The sequence below is a fragment of the Panthera uncia genome, chromosome D1 (assembly GCF_023721935.1).
Source record: "Panthera uncia isolate 11264 chromosome D1, Puncia_PCG_1.0, whole genome shotgun sequence".
Taxonomy (NCBI): Eukaryota; Metazoa; Chordata; class Mammalia; order Carnivora; family Felidae; genus Panthera; species Panthera uncia.
In genome coordinates, this window is record NC_064808.1 from 15,134,238 (window position 1) to 15,152,495 (window position 18,258).

Sequence of the window (18,258 nt, forward strand, 5' to 3'; positions counted from 1 at the left end):
TGTTTCCAGATTAGCAGAGAAGCCCAGTATGTAAAACGGACATGTCAGGCTGGGGACCTGGAGCCTTTACCCCACCATTGGGCCCTGTGGGGGCTCCAAGGATCCCCTAAAACTCATTGATGAGTAGGCCATGTAACTAAACCATGTATCTGTATTATAATACAGGAGCCCTGGCCAAATGCCAAGGCTTGTGATGGTTTCCAAGGTTGTGTTTTTGTGGTTTTAAAAATATTTTTTGTTTTATTTTACTTTTTATTATTCCTTCCATTTTTTTTTTTTTACCCCACCATAGCTGAGGAATGTGATTCCCCCCACTAGTGTGAGGGGTTTACCATGACAGAGATTCTCACGTGAAAGAATAGGGGCATTCCCTGCAGTTATCTCTGAGGGGTGTATTAGGGTCTCATGCTGGGGACAGGTGGGAATACATAGTTTAGAGAAGTCCCCTAAATGTTTGTGACATACCCCCACCCTGGTGTAGGGCTAATGGAAAAATGTACAGGTAGGTTTTGACAAATGTGCCTTTCTTATAATTACCACCTAGCAATCTTTATCCCTAAGGTATATAGGGAATTACTAACCCATCTTCTGTAAGACATGGGCCCAAACATCCACTGTTAATACCAGGAAATACTCTGTCCTCCCAAGAATTTTTTATTCATTAATTCTGCTAATATTTTGAGTACCTACTGTTCTAGATGCTGAGGAATGTACTTACAGAGATGTGGTCTCTGCCCTTCTGGAGCCTCTAGTAGGGATCCAATTATGGGAACATGGATTAAAGGGACTTCAGTCTATTTCTGGTCAATCCGGTCAGTCACCCAACCCTGAGCTGTTCCCTCAGGCGAGCAGATCTGAATGGCAGCAACATGGAGACAGTGATCGGGCGTGGCCTGAAGACCACCGACGGGCTGGCAGTAGACTGGGTGGCCAGGAATCTGTACTGGACAGATACGGGCCGAAATACCATTGAGGCATCAAGGCTAGATGGTTCCTGCCGCAAAGTGCTGATCAACAATAGCCTGGATGAGCCTCGGGCCATTGCCGTTTTCCCCAGGAAGGGGTAAGTTTATGGCCAGCAGAAAAGAGACCCAGGGAAGAAGGGCCTGATGAAGGGTCCCTTGGAAGATTCCTCTGTATTCATGGTATCAGCGTGTCCCCTGTATTCTGTCAACCTCTGGTACCATCTTCCCATGCCTTGGTGATGATGGCAGTGTTGTACCTTAGGTACCTCTTCTGGACAGACTGGGGCCACATTGCCAAGATTGAGCGGGCAAACTTGGACGGCTCTGAGCGGAAGGTCCTCATCAACACAGACCTGGGTTGGCCCAATGGCCTTACCCTGGACTATGATACCCGCAGGTGGGAATCCTGTCCCAATTGCTTTCTGGAAATTGGGTGGGCACAGGAGAAGATGGTTGAGATTCAGATAGTGAAAACAAAAGAAAAATAGAGAGCTCCTTGGTAGGTGAGGAGGGAAAAAGCAGTGAGAAGGATGAGGGAACATATTTTTAGAGCAAAGGTTGCTGAATATAGCCCTCAATCCTCAGATGGATTTTGTTTGTGTGGTTTATATGTTTTTGATTTGAGTGTCTTTAGCAGAGCACGTCCTCTGGCTGGACCACACGTCCCATGACCCCTTATTTGTCGGAGGCTGATTTTTTGCGCTTGTTGCTTTTCTGATCCCTTTGCTCATTGGAATTTGCAACTCCTTGCCTAGATAAAAAATGCTAAAGGGCAGGAAAAGAGGGTGAAAGGGGATTTGAGGCAGTTTCTCTTTCTGCCCCCAGAAGAAGGGAAAGGAATCTAAGTCACCTGGAGAGTTGGGATAACCTCAATGAGCTCCTTATATATAGACCAAGATCTCTTCCTTAAAGAGTGTTCATAAGAATTTCGGCTTAGATTCTTGGGAAGGAGCCAAAGGGTGATCTGGTTGCTGAAGATGAGCCTGCAGGGTGGCTCTTCAGAGGTCACTAGGCTTTCTACCCCGCCCCACACAGCTCTGGCCCCCCATTTGAGTCCCCAGCTTCCCCTCTTCAGCATTGGGACTTGCAATGACCTCTCATCAAGGGTGCTTTATGACCGCTCACAGCACCTACTAGTTAGCTCAGGAGGGAACAGATAGCTCCTTGCGGGGAAGGACTGGGCTTCTTGGCAAGCATTTTGAGCAGCCCTCTTCTCACTTTTCCTTCTCAGGATCTATTGGGTGGACGCCCATCTGGACCGGATTGAGAGCTCTGACCTCAATGGGAAGCTACGGCAGGTGTTAGTCAGCCACGTGTCCCACCCCTTTGCTCTCACTCAGGTACTGGCTCAGGAGAGAGGTAACTAAACCTCCTTGCCGGGGGGGGGGGGGGTTTCCTCGGGGTTCCAAGTTGGGAGCCTCAACCCTAGTTGCTACTTAACGATCCTGCTACGGAAGCTCATTTTAGGGGTATTTCCTGTACACTGAAGCCTTGCCACCATGTGCCTGCTACTCCTGCAACACCACTCCATGTTCTAGCATTTGAAGGAGTGGCTCTCAAATGTAGGTTCCTGGGCCTTGGCATAAAAAGAATCTACTTCATGAGGGTTGGGTCCAGGAATGTGCATTTTAACAGGGTCCGTAGTTGATCCTAGTGCTGTGTTCCCAATATCTGAGTCCAGGCAGCTGGCTTAGTGGCAGTAGGTTGCAGTGGCTAAGAGCCAGAGTTTTGAGGCAGCCAGCCAGTTGGTACATGCTTACTGAGTACCTCTAATCTGCCAGCTCCATGGGTTCAAGCTCTGCCTGCGTCATTGAATGACTGCGACTTTGGATAAGATACTGAACCTCTCTAATACCTGTAGAATAAGTGAGTTTCATAATAGTGTCCTCCTGAAATATACACAAAGCATCAGCACAGTATCTGGCACTCAGTGTGTGTTATTTTTAATCTTTTTAATTATCACTGGCTATCATTTTTGAGTTCTTATCCTGTAAAATAATTCAGGGAAGGGAAAGAGGAGATCTATCAAGCCTGGAGCCACAACAGGGATTCTCAATTATTTAAAAACCCTTGTTCTTTTTTGACAAACTTCCACTTATCTGTCTTGTATATTATATCCTACCAGCCAATAAAAGTTTGGCTCTACTTAACAATAAGTTCCCCACCCCCGTACTCCAAATGTAAAACTATAGGATGATAATGAATGTGGTTTTTCAATCTATAAGTTTCCCCTGGGATTTCTGATGTATACCTGGAAGCAGGAGGGGAACCACCTTCATTGCCCTCCCCACCCCTGGTTGAGAATCTCAGGATCACTAAATTAGAAGGCAGCTTCCCCTAGGGACACCTGGGTGGCTCAGTCGGTTAAACGACCGACTCTTGGTATCGGCTCAGGTCATGATCTCACAGTTTGTGGGTTCGAGCTCTGCATCACTGTTAGCTCAGAGCCTGCTTGGGATTCCCTCTCTCTGCCCCTCCCCTGCTCATGCTCTCTCTCTCTCAAAAAAAAAATAATAAATTTTTTTTAATGTTTATTTATTTTGAGAGAGAAAGAGGGAGACACAGAATCCGAAGCAGGCTCCAGGCTCTGAGCTGTCAGCACAGAGCTCGACACGGGGCTCGAACTCACCAACTGTGAGATCATGACCTGAGCTGACGTCAGACACTAACCAACTGAGCCACCCAGGGGCCCCTAAATAAATAAACATTTTTAGAAGGTAGCTTCCCCTAGAAGTAACCAGAGGATTTGGGCCAGGGCTCTTTGTGAAGGGCCCAGAAGAGCAGCGACCTTAGAAGGACCCCCTGGCCCTAAGTTACTCCTATTTGCCAGGTACAAGAACTCATTTATTCATTGAGCCACTCAGTCAACTGACTGGGGATGAAGTGTTAGTACTGGAAATTGAGAAGGAAATGAAAGACATTTCTGTCCTTGAAGAACTTAATCTTACATGTCAGACATGTAAACAAATGACCGTGGAGTGCCAAAACTCACTTGTAGAAGGCACAGAAAAGCATGGAGGAACGAATCCCATATGGACTGGGGGAGATTTCCTGGACAGTGCGATATGGGGGACACACAGAAGTTGGCATGCTGGATAAGAGACACAGGGCATTTCAGCAGAGGGGGTACACATACCAAAGCCCAGAAGCTGTACCTGAGGTCAGACTGTTGAATAATATTTACTCTTTATGGGGTTTCCCTGTTGAGTAGCAGGACAGGTGGATCTACTGGACAGACTGGCAGACCAAGTCAATCCAGCGTGTCGACAAGTACTCAGGCCGGAGCAAGGAGACGGTGTTGGCGAATGTGGAAGGGCTCATGGATATCATTGTGGTTTCTCCTCAGCGGCAGACAGGTGGGCCCCTGGGTCCTGAGCCTGCTTGCTTCCTTACCATCGGTGGGGTGGTTGATCATCCCAGCAACTGTATTAACAGTCCCTGAGTTAACAGACTGAGACATTAGAGCCACAGGAGAGCCTTTTGGTTCCCATTGTAAGCTCTTCGACCTTTTCAGCCCCATGTGGTTATGCCCCTTCTGCCTTACTGTCCCTTGGAGTGAGGTAGCCGTGGAGCTCCTCCTTGAAGAGAGGTAGGTGTCAAATTGGGAGACCCGATTCTAGCCCAGACCAGACACATACCTGCTTTGCCTCCAGGGACCAATGCCTGTGGTGTGAATAATGGAGGCTGCACCCACCTCTGCTTTGCCAGAGCCTCTGACTTCGTGTGTGCCTGTCCTGACGAGCCCGATGGCCGGCCCTGCTCCCTTGGTGAGTTGGACTGAATGACGCCCTGGAACAGCAGGGTCCTTGGAGTGGCAGAGGATCATTAGCCTCGGTTTTGTCCTTCTGGGTGGGATCCCCCTCGGGGAGTCTTACAGCTGAGTGAGAGAACAATGAGTTTGAGCTTTGGAATAGCACAGACCTGAGTTTGTCCAGCTTCTGGCATTTACAAGAATGGAATTCAGGTCTCCTGAATCTCTGATCCCTGCGGTGGCCTGTGAATTGCTGTCTTTTCCTGACCTTTGTGGACCAGCTAGCCCATCCAGAGCTATTGAATATTGGAGTCCAAATCCTTTTTATTTACAGTATGAAGAGCCTCTAATGAGGATGCGTAGGATTAAGGCAGCTATAAGATGGCTCTGTCAGGTAACCCAGGATGCTACTCTTGGATCATACGTAGAGATTTGGGGCTCTAGTGGCTCACTTCAATCCTCCTATTCTCTTCAGTACCTGGTCTAGTGCCCCCAGCTCCCAGGGCTACCAGCATAAGTGAAAGGAGCCCTGTGCTACCCAACACACTTCCTACCACCTTGCGTTCCTCAACCACCCGGACCCACACATCTCTGGAGGAGGTGGAAGGAAGGTAAGTGAATTCAATATGGGATTGAGGGCTCCTTTCTCCAAATCACCATCTTCCACCGGCAGAAGACCACAGTCTTAGCTCGATAATTCCGGCACATGGGAAGTAGGTCACATCATGAGCCACCCGTCCCTGCTCTTTGGAACTGGAGATGATATATAGACTTGTAGATCGTTGTAAGTGGATCTCTTTTTAGCTCTGAGGGCGAGAAGTTTTAAGAGCAGCTTTAGAGAGAGAAATCACTCAGAGGAGTTCCTACATGGCATTCCTCCTTCCTTTTGGTGACATTTGTTCTCATAACACATTTAGTATATGGTCTTGTCCTACAGTTTGCTTAGAAGCTGCCAAGTCATAGTGGTCTCTGGGCTGTGGCTTTATGACTTGGAACATCCCCAGGGATGTAATGACTTTAGCTTATAATGACCTCAAACACACATGCACGTACATGCACGTGTACACACACACACATGTATACACACACCTTATTATTAAATAAGCAAGCATAAACATGAACAGTTCTCAAATCAAGTATAAAATGTTTTATTTAATTAAGTTGATGGTGCTATCCATTTAAGATGCATCCTGATTTGAGGCGCCTGGGTGGCTCAGTCAGTTAAGCTTCCAACCTTGGCTCAGGTCATGATCTCGTGGTTCTTGAGTTTGAGCCCTGCTTCGGGCTCTGTGCTGACAGCTCAGAGCCTGGAGCCTGCTTCAGATTCTGTGTCTCCCTCTCTTCTCTGCCCCTCCCCAACTTATACTCTGTCTCTCTCTCTCAAAAATAAATAAAACCTTAAAAAAAAAAAAAAGATGCATCCTGATTTGAGAGTTTCAACTGAAAAAATGACCAACCTCAACTATGAGATGCCACTGATTGTAAGACACATTCCTGTTCCGGAGATGTTGGAATAGAGAACAATACAGATCTTAAAATTGATTAAATATGATATTAGATTCAATTTAGAAAAATTCTTATGTTTTTTATTTATGCCTTGCAAAAAATAATCTGAAAATGCAGCCAGGAATAAAGAAGAAATAAGTACCCATGTATAGTTCCTCTTAATATTTTCTATTTTATATATGTATACATTTCAAAATGATTACCACAGTGAGTTTAGTTAACATCCATCACCACACATAGCTACAAAGTCTTTTTCTTGCGATGAGAACTTTTAAAGATTTACTCTCTTAGCAATTTTCGAGTGTATAATACAGTATTATTGACTATAGTCACGATACTGTATATTACTTCCCCAGGACTTATAACTGGAAGTTTGTACATTTTGACCACTTTTACTGATTTTATCCACTCCTCCTACCTTCCACCTCTGGCAAGCAGCAACCTATGAGTTGGGGATTGATGTTGTTGTTGTTGTTGTTGTTGTTTTTAGATTCCATATATAAGTGATAATTGCACAATATTTGTCTTTTTCTCTCTGATTTATTTCACTTAGCATAATGTCTTCAAGGTCCATCCATGTAGTCACAAATGGCAGAATTTCCTTTTTATGGCTGATTAATGGTGTCTATCTTTCCAGACATTTTTCTATTTACAACATTTTTTTCCATTGTAATATACCAGTCTCTTTATTTTTATTATCAACTTTAGCTTAAAAGATAATTAACACTTGATGTCAATTCTGAAAGCAGAAACATAGTAATAATCCCAGAGGAGAACTCTAGATTCATGTCTTTAAAATTATAAAATTTGGGGCTTCTGGGTGGCTCAGTTGGTTAGGCATCCAACTCTTGATTTCGGCTCAGGTCATGATCTCACGGTTGAGTCTGAGCCCCACATCAGGCTCGGTGCTGACAATGCAGAGTCAGCTTGGGATTCTCTCTCTCCTTCCCTCTCCCTCCACCCCTTCCCTGCTGGAGCATGTGCGCATACGCGTGTATGCTCTCTCTCAAAGTAAATGAATAAACTTAAAAAAAGAAAAAAGAAAGTTAAATAACAAATAAAATAATAAAATAAAATAATAAAATTTGTGCAGTGCCTGGCTAGCTCAGGTGGTAGAGTAGTGACTCTTGAGCTCAGGGTCATGAGTTTGAGCCCCATGTTGGGCGTAGAGTCCACTTAAAAAATAAGCTAAATAGGGGCACGTGGGTGGCTCAATGGATTAAGCGGCCAACTTCGGCTCAGGTCATGATCTTGCACAGTCCGTGAGTTTGAGCCCCGTGTCAGGTTCTGTGCTGACAGCTCAGAGCCTGGAGCCTGCTTCAGATTCTGTGTCTCCCTGTCTGCCCCTCCCCCGCTCACACTCTGTCTCTCTGTCTCTCTCTCTCTCAAATAAGCATTTACAAAAAAGTAAATAAAGTCTGAGAACTGGAATTGGGGGTATAAAAGTAAATAAAATAAAATTCTAACATTTGCACATGAGCAAATCTGTCCTATTTGCCCCATATTCTCTTTTTAGAAGTTTGTATAGAAAAGCAAATACCCAGACATAAACATGTATTTTTCTCATTAACTTTTAAGTACTATCAATCATGATTAATCTGATTTTCTTTAGGATAGTTTAGAAAACTTTTGAACCCTACTCAGTTACTTTCTTAGGGTCACAGTCTATTTGAAGACTCCATGCATCTTGGTTTCAAATGTTCTTGCAAGTAGCTTTTCTCTAGCCTTTTAGGAGATGCCTTATTTATTTACTTATTTATTTTCTGAGAGAGAGAGCACATGCACACACAGGGGGAGGGGCAGAAGAAGAGGGAGAAAGGGAACCTTAACCAAGCTCCACGCCTAGGCCCAGTGCAGAGCCCGTTGTAGGGCTGTATCTGACAACCATGAGATCTTGACCCGAGCCAAAATCAAGAGTCAGACAGGGGCACCTGAGTGGCTCAGTTGGTTGAGCATCCAACTCTGGCTCATGTCATGATCCTGCTGTTTGTGAGTTCGAGCCCCACATCAGGTTCACTGCTGTCAGCACAGAGCCTGCTTCAGAGCCTCTGTCTGTCTCTTTCTGCCCCTCCTCTGCTTGTGCTCTCAAAAATAAATAAACATTAAAAAAAAAAAAAGTCAGATACTTAACCAACTGAGTCACCCAGGCACCCCAGGAGATGCCTTTAATTGATTGTTCATAATGTGCCACAAAGAAATTACCTCCTTAGCATTTCAAGTTGGTTCCCTGATCCCTCCCTCTGGATGTCTTGCATATTCTCTTTTGAAAGAATGAAGAGAAGAAAAACAGGGGTTTTTTCAAGGTCTGTTTAGACCTTGTGATAATCTGTATCCAGTCAGAGGTTTGCTTGGCTGGTAGTTTCTTCCAGCTCATCCTGGTAGCTTAACGAACCCTACTATTGATATCCTTAGTGTTGTCTCAGCAGACTTCTAGCTTACTTCCAGACCTGCTTCTCCTTTTTAGAGGAATCTTCTTTACAGAGTACATATTTTGGGGTGCCTGGGTGGCTCAGTCAGTTAAGTGTCCAGCTTCGGCTCAGGTCATGATCTCACAGTTTGTGAGTTCGAGACCCACGTCGGGCTCTGTGCTGACAGCTCAGAGTCTGGGGCCTGCTTCGGATTCTGTGTCTCCCTCTCTCTCTTTCTCTCTCTGCCCCTCCCCCACTCACACTCTGTCTCTCTTTAACTCAGGAATAAATAAACATTTTTAAAACTTGTTTTTAAATTAAAATAAAAATAATAAGCGTACATATTTTTTTTTTTAACGTTTATTTATTGTTGAGACAGAGAGAGACAGAGCATGAATGGGGGAGGGTCAGAGAGAGGGAGACACAGAATTGAAACAGGCTCCGGGCTCTGAGCTGTCAGCACAGGGGCCCGATGCGGGGCTCGAACTCACGGACCGCGAGATCGTGACCTGAGCGAAGTCGGCGCTCAACCGACTGAGCCACCCAGGCGCCCCTAAGCGTACATATTTTAAAACTCATTTAAACATGATATCGCATCCCGAAGACAGTGACTCACACTGATTTCTCTGTATTTCCTGGTCTGTGCTTCTGATGTCTCCCATCAGGTACAATCAAATATCAGCAAGCCCCACTCCAAAGCCTTTCCCCCTGTCCTTCCCAGGACTTTCCCCCTTTCCTAGAGGAAGGCAAGGTCTTTATCGAATACAAGTAACCTTCACATTCAGTTTTCTCTGCCCCACAGATGCTCTGAAAAGGATGCTCGGCTGGGCCTCTGTGCACATTCCAATGAGGCCATACCTGCTGCTCCAGGTGAGCCCTGAGTGCCCAACTGTTTTAGAAAAGAAGGTATAAGGAATCCGAATTTCCACTGATACCTTCCAAAACCTTCATAGGGACTCTTTGGGGTTGTCCAACCCATTTCTCAGACTGAATCCATAGAAAAAACAATCATTAGTTAGCCACCACTTACAGAGTACTTTCCATATGCCAACCATTTGCTAAGCTGTATATATGTGTGCCCGTGCACACGTGTGCATGTGTGTATATGTATATACACAGTCACGTGTCATTGCCAGCAGGCTAGGAGCGGTTTATTATCGCTCATCTAACTATCTCCTCTAACTGATGAGAAAACATAGGCTTCAAGTTAAGCATCTCGCCTTAAGTCACATGGGTAGTAAATATTGGAATTGGGATGAGAGATAGGACCATAGATCTCTTCTCAGCCCCCTACCCTTACCCCTGCGGCCTCTTCCCTGGCTATCCTCAGGTGGTGTGGGATCCAACCCCTACCAAAGGAACCCTCGTCTTCCCAGCCCTCACGCCAGCTGGAAGATTGTCCGTGGCCCCCACCTAGTGTCTCTCTGTTCTTCTAGGGGAAGGACTTCATGTCAGCTACGTCATCGGTGGACTCCTCAGCATTCTGCTGATTTTGGTGGCAATTGCAGCTTTGATGCTGTACAGGTAACCTCAGCCTCGCTGCAGGGGCCACATGGTCACTGGTCCTCATTATCTGTGCTCTCCTGAAGCTCCACATCGTGCTGATCTAACCTCTGACCAGCCTCACGTCGAAGATAGGTCCCTGGTCAGAGCGAGGTAGAACCTGAACTCTGATCCTTCTTCACCATTCACAGCCCAAGCAGGTTTCTCATATTAGGACCACAGCAGCCCTCGGGATTCTCTTTATAGACGAGGATACAGAGGGCTTTACCCAAGGTCACACGGGAAGAGACAGAGCTGGGACTGATGCTGCCATCTTTGCTTGTCCTCTGCTCTGCCTCACCTCAAACCACCGAAGGTGGAAATGATCTTCTCTTCACATAACCACGGCCTTTACCCCAATATTGTTTGATATGTCATTGCTCAGTAGGGATCATCCTGGGAAGGTGGAGTGTGTGTCATTTTCAGTTTAGAATCCTTTTTATGACCCTCTGTATATTTTCTCCAAATGCTTTAAACACAGCTTGCAGCAAAAATACCAGGATTTTGCTATGCTGCTGTGGCTCCTGCTTCCAACAACAACAACAACAACAACAACAACACTAATAATAATAGTAACCGTGACTATTTAGTGAATATGTATCAATGCTACATAATACAGGTATTATTACTCCTCACTTTACAGATAAGGATCTGAGGCTCACAAAGCTTAGATTATGTCTACCAAGATCCCAGCTAGTAAGTAACAGATGTGGGATTGAAACACAGATCTGTCTTGACACAGTGGATTAGCTGTCTATTGCAGATTATTCCCAAACTTAGCAACTTAAAATGACAACCATTTATTATCTCACAGCTTTTGTGGGTTAGAAATCTGGGTGCAGCTTACTTGCATGCCTCTGCCTCAGGGTCTCTCCCAGGCTACAGTCCAGGTATCAGCCAGGGTTGTGGTCTTATCTCAGGGCTTGACCGGGGAGGGATTCCCTGCCAAGCACATGCGTGTAGCTGTTGGCAGGATTTAGTTCCTCACAGGCTGTTGGACCGAGGGTCTCAGCTCCTTGCCAGCTGTTGACTGTAGGTCACTCTCATCCGTTCCCTGCCTTGCAGGGCCTTTCCAAAGGACAACTGGCCACTTGGCAGCTTGCTTCCCCAGAGCTAGCATAAGAGAGAGTAAGGGCAACCTAAGACAGAAGCCACACGTTTCTCTGGAACCTAATCTAGCATCCGTCACTTTTGTATTTTCTGTTCTTCAGAAGTGCATCACCAGGGGCGCCTGGCTGGCCTAGTCGGTGGAGGGTGCAAGTCTCGACCTTGAGATTGTAGGTTTGATCCCCACCTTGGGTGTAGAGATTACTTAAAAAATAAAAAAATAAATAAAAAGAAGTGAGTGAATCATCAGGTGCGGCCCACACTCAAGGAGCAGGGATTCAGAAGGTGGGAGAAACAGGAGGCGAGGATCTCTAGAGCTGTCTTAGAGGCTGCCTACCACATTGAGGTTACAACTTCCCCAGATATCACTCCGATAAAGATCTGAACTAATTTCTCCTCACCTTTCCTCCTAAAGACACAAAAAATCCAAGTTAACTGACCCGGGAATGGGAAACCTGACCTACAGCAACCCTTCCTACCGAACTTCCACTCAAGAAGTGAAAATTGAAGCAATCCCGAAACCAGCCATGTACAATCAACTGTGCTATAAGAAAGAGGTAAAAATTAAAGTTTATATTCAAGGTGGTTGTTTGTTTGTTTGTGTTTGTTTCTGGAGGGGGGAAGGATATGCTCCAGTTGCCTGAATGGATCAGTGAGGGATGCCGGGTAGTCCCATCTACCATTTTGGAAGTCATAGTGCACAGAAGAAATGAATGTGATTTGGGTTTCTGGACAGATGTAGACTCTCTGAGGGACCGGCTTGAGGGACCTTAGTGAGAGCAAGGTTAGAAAGCAGATTCCAGAAGGTCTGAGTCTGAAAGCATGGGAGTGTGCGCCTCCCTGCCAGGAGATATTTTACTAGGCTCATAGGTGTTTCCTCATTTAGTCATCATTCCCCTGCAGTGAGGCCCCTGTGAAGCACCCCAGACGCCTAGACAATACCCCTCAAAACCCAACAGCTCCTGGACTCTCCCTTTTCTAACCTCTGATCCAAGTTGTTGGCACCTATGGCTGGCAATGGCTGGGTTTTTTTGTTGTTGTTTGTTTTTGTTTATGTTTTTGCTGTTCTTCCTCTTATCACAGAATCTTAAGAGATTTCTCTAGAATTTTGAAGGTTTACATGCTTTTGCTCTCTTAACTCCTTTGTTGCTTCAGTGAAAAATTATTTGCTGAGTGTTTAGGCTTGAAAAACAGTCCCATTTCCACAAGGAATCAGTAGCCTGGGATTTCAGATTTTCCTAGTCTAATACAACCGCTGCTTTTTCTAAAATCCTGTAACCCTTCATCAGAAGTTATATCCTTTATGAAACCCTAATCGTTCTACTCTCTTGGCCTGTCTCGCACAGTCAAAACTTGCCCTCATATCTACAGGGCCACCATGCATAACGAGTGCACTTTACATAATAATCCCATGCTTTCTGGCTCCATGAGTTTCCATATTAAAAGAGCTTCCACTGTAAGCCAAAACAGAACCTGCAGGGATAGTTGTCAGTTTTAGGGATGGTAGATCCCATTCTCACTTAGTATCTTTGAGAGACTCTTGAGTCTTAGGTTCCTAGAGTGTCTGATGCCCCAGAAAAGAACCATAATAAGGTTCACAGGTTAGAACTTACAAGTGTGTGACCTCTTTTCTTCTGTTGTGTGCTTTTCCTCAGCAGCTCTTTCACCCCTCTGACAGTCTTTCACCCTTTCTCTTCTGATTTCCTCTTGATTTCAGGTACCTGTTGCACTGTGTTTGTAGAGGGAGTGGTGTTCTCCTCCCCCCCCCCAAACTGCCAGTGCCGTGTCCCCCACCTCTCCCTAGCTTACCCAGCGTGTCTCTGAGGTGAAGACACTGCACGGCTCTCTCTAATCTTATGCTAATTTCAGCTTGGAGGGTGTGCTGGGGGAATGAGTGTGTGTATACGCACGTGCACATGTGTGCTTGTGTGCTTGTGTGCTGTGTCTGTCTCTGCTCTATTGAGGGAGCTGTCACTCCCAGAGGGCAATCAGCAAAGTATCCTCTTTAATGCAGGGGCTCAGTAAATGTCTGTGGAGTTGAATTGCTACTAAAATAGAGGAACATTTGCAGAGCTCTCGGTGGGAATACTGTCCCAGGACAGAATCTCAGCCATGGTTCGTTGTGTCCTGGTAGAGGTGGCATTTTGCTTGGTATCCCCCAGAAACCAGGAGTAAGACTCCTCTTTGAGAAATCCACAAAGGGAGAAGCCTGAGTAGAACTTAAGGCTGTCCTTGGAACAATCCCAGGTTGCTTGAGAATGGCCCCAAGGCTTGCGGGAGCAGAGCCAGAGTAACCTCCCAGAAAAGGTTATAGGGTCCCAAAGGATTGGCACTCAAAATCTAAATAAGGAGATTTTCTAGATTCCTCCTGTCTTACCTCCCAAAAGTTTTCTCCTTAACAAAATTAGGAAGAAGAGAATTAAGAACAAAAGAGCACAGGAGGAGTTTCAAATCCCAAATAAATGCACATTGAATTGCCTTTGTCAATTACTTTTGGCCATGCATATCAGCATGGTGTCCCATTAATAACTCACAATAACAATGTAACAATACCTAACATGATTTAACGTATCTTACGTGTCAAGCACCTACTAACTGCATTATGTGTATCACCTCATTGAACCTTCACCGCAACTGGTTATGAGGTATGGATACTGTTATTCTCCCCACACTGCAGGTGTGGAGACTGAGTTTAGAGATGCTGAGTAATTTGCCCAAGGTGACATAGCCAGTGAGTGGATGATGCAGGACTGGAAGCCATGGTTCTCCCTCCTCCCTGTCTTAAGAAGGGTAATAATCATCCTAGCTGCTACTCTCCTTTTAGGCCGACTCATCTGTTTGCTCTCTGACCAAGTCTCCCCATTTGTTTGTGGGATCTTTGTACCCCTCACACCTCCTCTCACCCCATCTACTTCCTTTTCCGGTTCACCGTGAGATCCTTTTAGAGAGCCAGCCGACTGACCGTGTCTCCCCACCCTCCACCCTAGGGCGGGCCTGACCATAACTACACCAAGGAGAAGATCAAGATTGTAGAGGGAATCTGCCTTCTGTCTGGGGACGATGCTGAGTGGGACGACCTCAAGCAACTCCGCAGCTCACGGGGGGGCCTTCTGCGGGATCATGTGTGCATGAAGACAGACACAGTGTCCATCCAGGCCAGCTCTGGCTCCCTGGATGACACGGAGACAGAGCAGCTGCTGCAGGAAGAGCAGTCTGAGTGCAGCAGTGTCCATACCGCAGCCACTCCTGAAAGACGGGGCTCTCTGCCAGACACGGGCTGGAAACATGAACGCAAGCTCTCCTCAGAGAGCCAGGTCTAAACACCGTCGTTCCCTTCCCTCCCTGCCTGTTCCCTCTCCTTCATGGACTTCCGGTCCTTGTGCTCACTTATACAACAGGCCCCCTTCCTATGTGCTCGTCCTTCTCCTCCACCTCCCACCCCATAACCGCTCCCGGGTCCTCCGCGGGAGCTGTTTCCACCTGAGTCCATAACTACCTGTGCACAAGAAATGAGGGTGCATCCCGAAAATTTAGACCTGGATTTTACCGCCAACTTCACCTCTTGCACCCCATCCTGAGCCCCCAAAACTAGGCTCAGTAATGATTCCTCCTCAGTACAGAGCTTTTCCCTGGTACCCTGCCTCACAAGAACTGATGATCCAAGACTTCCCTCTCTCCCATCAGAGCCAGCCTGGCCGCTTCTCTAAGAGAACTTGCCCATCAGGGGCTGGGGCAGGGGTCAAGGGTAAAGAGAGAGATGAAGGATAGAGGCTGAGAGAGGAAGGAGGAGTGAGCCCAGCTGGTATGGGCATCTGGGAAGCCTCCAGCCTCAAGTGCATTGGTAACATGAGAAAGCTTTTAGGGTGGTTGGGCCACGTGTCCTGTCCATTGCTGGCAATGGATATTATTCTTGCCCTAAGAGCTGCTGTTGTTGTTTTTTTTTTTTTTCAGCTGCCGATATTGGTGAGATCTGGGTGTGGCTCAATCTGTTCTTCCTCCTGCTAGTTTGTCTGGAAGCTTTTCTACCTTCCGATGACAGGGTCTTTACCGTATGGCAGCAGCTAATATGAATTCCCCCGCTGGTGCCACTGCTGGCCAGTACCCTTCCTATGTCTTTGACTCTAAGTCACCAGGTTGTGAGCAGGGGCTTGAGGAATGTGGGGCCCCGAGGGCTAAGTCTTTGCAACATCTTACCAGCGCTGTCTAGACCCAAAGCAGCATATCACCTGGACCTTCACGTTCTGCCACCCTCTCCCCGCTCATTCTCTGGGATTCTGAGCATAGAGACCGTGAAACAGCTTTTCAAAGAAATGGCCAAAAGTCTTCATAAATGGTCAGGAAGAGAGATTGGGTTATAGACTTGGGGCACCCAGGGCCTAACAGGAAGTATCCATGAGGTTGAACCTCCTGTGTTGTCTCTCAAGTGCTCAGGGATCAAAGTTAGTGGACAGAGAACCTGTGGCTGTGGGGTGGTGAAGTTCCCATTCCAACTCTTTTCCCGGCTAAGTGACTGACTTTCCATGCTGTGATGCCATCACTTGGTTCGTGCCCATTCACACAAAGAGCGTGTGTCTCGTGCTAGCATCAGGGGAGTTGAGACCTTTTTCTCTGCCCTAAACCTTCTACATAGCCCCCTCCTTCCCCTCACCCCCCGCCCCAAGTTGCTTTCTCTGACTTAGCCTTGTGGTGGTGAGGAGGGCTAAATCAAGACACAAAAGTAGGGGGGCAGGATGTAGAAAGGTAGAACCACTGATGAAGGGCTCTCAGCCTGGAGCAGATCCAGACCTCCTCCACCCAGGAACAAGAAGCAATAGGAGAGGACAATGGGCTGAGAAGAGAGGCGAGGGCTTGTAGGGAAGTTTCCTGATTTGAAACCTCTCCTGTGGTTCTTGGTATTGAGAAATCAGCTGCCAAACATGTGAGTAAAAAAAAAAAAAAAAAGATAAGAGCAAAGCTTTTCTGGTCACTTCTAAGGCTGCTAGAGACAGGTGCCAAGCCCTTAGCCCTGTTGTTAGTAACCAAGCCAGGTCTGGGCCCACACAGGGCAGCCTGGCCAGGCCAGCAAGTCTTTTCCAGTACACAAAGTGGGAAAGGCGAGGTGCCACTTATGGGATGAAGGGGGGACATTTCACATCTGACAGGGCAGGAAAAGAGCACTTTGGGTCCTCAGACTCTTGGTTGAGGATGAGGAGAAAGTAGAAAAGTGGCATTTTCTTGATTGGGAAGGGGGAAGGATCTTATTGCACTTGGGCTGTTCAGAATGTAGAAAAGACATATTTGAAGAAATCTCTATTTGAGCACTGATTCACTATGTAAAAAGCAAAACCTCTCTTGTCCTAAACTAATGGAAGTGATTCTCCCGCGCTCATGTGTAATGGTTTTAACGTTACTCACTGGAGAGATTGGACTTTCTGGAGTTATTTAACCACTATGTTCAGTATTTTAGGACTTTATGATAATTTAATATAAATTTAGCTTTTCTTAATCACTGTGCCTGGCTTGGAGTCATGACTAATCATTGCACCCGCTCTGTCTGGCAGACCCATGCTTTCAAAAACCTTCTTGCAACATCACCTTTAAGTCCTTGGGGGACGTGAGGATGGTGAAGAACAATAAAAGGTGTGAGGTTCCTGGTTGAAGGGTCAACTCCTCTTGAGGAGACAGGTCAAGACCAGAATTCATTGGCTTGTGAAATCCTCACTTCCTCTAGAACAGGGATGGCAGGTTTTAATCTCGAGTGTTGACTCTGATTGGTTGGCAGTGGCTGCCTGAGGTCCTGGGGAGACTCCAAGGGGAAAGTGTCATGATTATTAGTGACCTCTCCAGGCGCTGGAAGGAAGTATATGACATATATACTATATATCTTCTATTTCTGTTCTAGGTCTATGAGGACTTCATTGTCACAGAATTTGACTTTGCCTTGTGATGACAGTCCCTGGCAAGACTGTCAGATATAGTAAGAAAAGTACTGGGGACAAGAAAGGTTCATTAAGGCCCAGATATGCTACTAGCTCTTTTTGATCTTAGTAAAGTTTCGTAGTTTCGAAGAATGGATCAAATCAACACTAAGATTCCTTTTATTTATTTTTATTTTCTTCCTTTTATTTTAAAAAAGCTTCCTTGTTATAATTTATCCACTACATCTCAAGGCTAGGACAGGGGGTTGGGCTCCCTTCTCAGGTTCCTAATGATGATTAGGAATCATGGAAGTCCCGTGCGAGATGTAGAATTTTATGTCAGAGCCCAGTAGTTGATTTTCTAAACCACAGACCTTTTATAGAATAATGCTTCCGTTAATTCGTTTATCACTTACTGTGGGCCAAGCCTGACCACAGAGCTTAGAATCTAGCAACAGCCTCCACCCCCACCCTACATACCCCCCCCAAAAAAAAAAGAAAGAGAAAGCAAGAAAGACTGAAGCCTCTTGTATTTAAATGACAAGAGATCTGACACTAATTTTTTTTTTTTTTTTTTTTTTTAGATCTGACACTAATTTACAGTGTGTAACTCTTTCAACTTTGGTAAGGGATATGTGCACCAGAACAGAAACAAGTGGAATAGTTCAAGGACAACTATCCCATCGCTCAACCATTCTTTTTTTCTTTTTCTTTTTCTTTTAATAACTCATACTGAGAGAAAAGCATTTTAAGTGATGAAATCCAGCCTAAAGTATAAGCCTATATACCTGTAGAAAGTACCCCCTCCCAAAGGCTCGGGGTTATGAGCCAGGCCATGAACAGTGACCACTTGAGCTGAGAACTCAGGAAGAACTTTTCAGATGACAAGAAAAATTAATGCGTTGAGCACACACCGTTTGCTTGAAAGCCTGGGAGATGTTTCTGGGAGAACAAAATTTGGTGACTACATTTTGACACCTTGTGACCACATGAGCCAGTGTAATCAGGTATTCAACACTGCCTGAGCCTTAGAGATCCCACTAATCTGTGACTGTCCTGTCACTTCAGCAGGAAATGGGAAT

The 18,258-nt window shown here is 45.9% G+C and overlaps 1 protein-coding gene across 1 annotated transcript in view; it reads left to right on the forward strand.

The window, feature by feature from the left end:
* Window positions 1–16,764, forward strand: part of LRP4 (LDL receptor related protein 4) — a 50,861-nt gene extending 34,097 nt beyond the window's left edge. The window contains 10 exon segments of the mRNA XM_049639630.1: window positions 845–1,063; window positions 1,228–1,362; window positions 2,197–2,305; window positions 4,177–4,321; window positions 4,619–4,732; window positions 5,192–5,327; window positions 9,433–9,500; window positions 10,067–10,154; window positions 11,695–11,836; window positions 14,267–16,764. Coding sequence (XP_049495587.1) covers window positions 845–1,063; window positions 1,228–1,362; window positions 2,197–2,305; window positions 4,177–4,321; window positions 4,619–4,732; window positions 5,192–5,327; window positions 9,433–9,500; window positions 10,067–10,154; window positions 11,695–11,836; window positions 14,267–14,599 — 1,489 coding nt within the window. The 3' untranslated portion in view covers window positions 14,600–16,764.
* The last annotated feature ends 1,494 nt before the right edge of the window (window positions 16,765–18,258 follow it).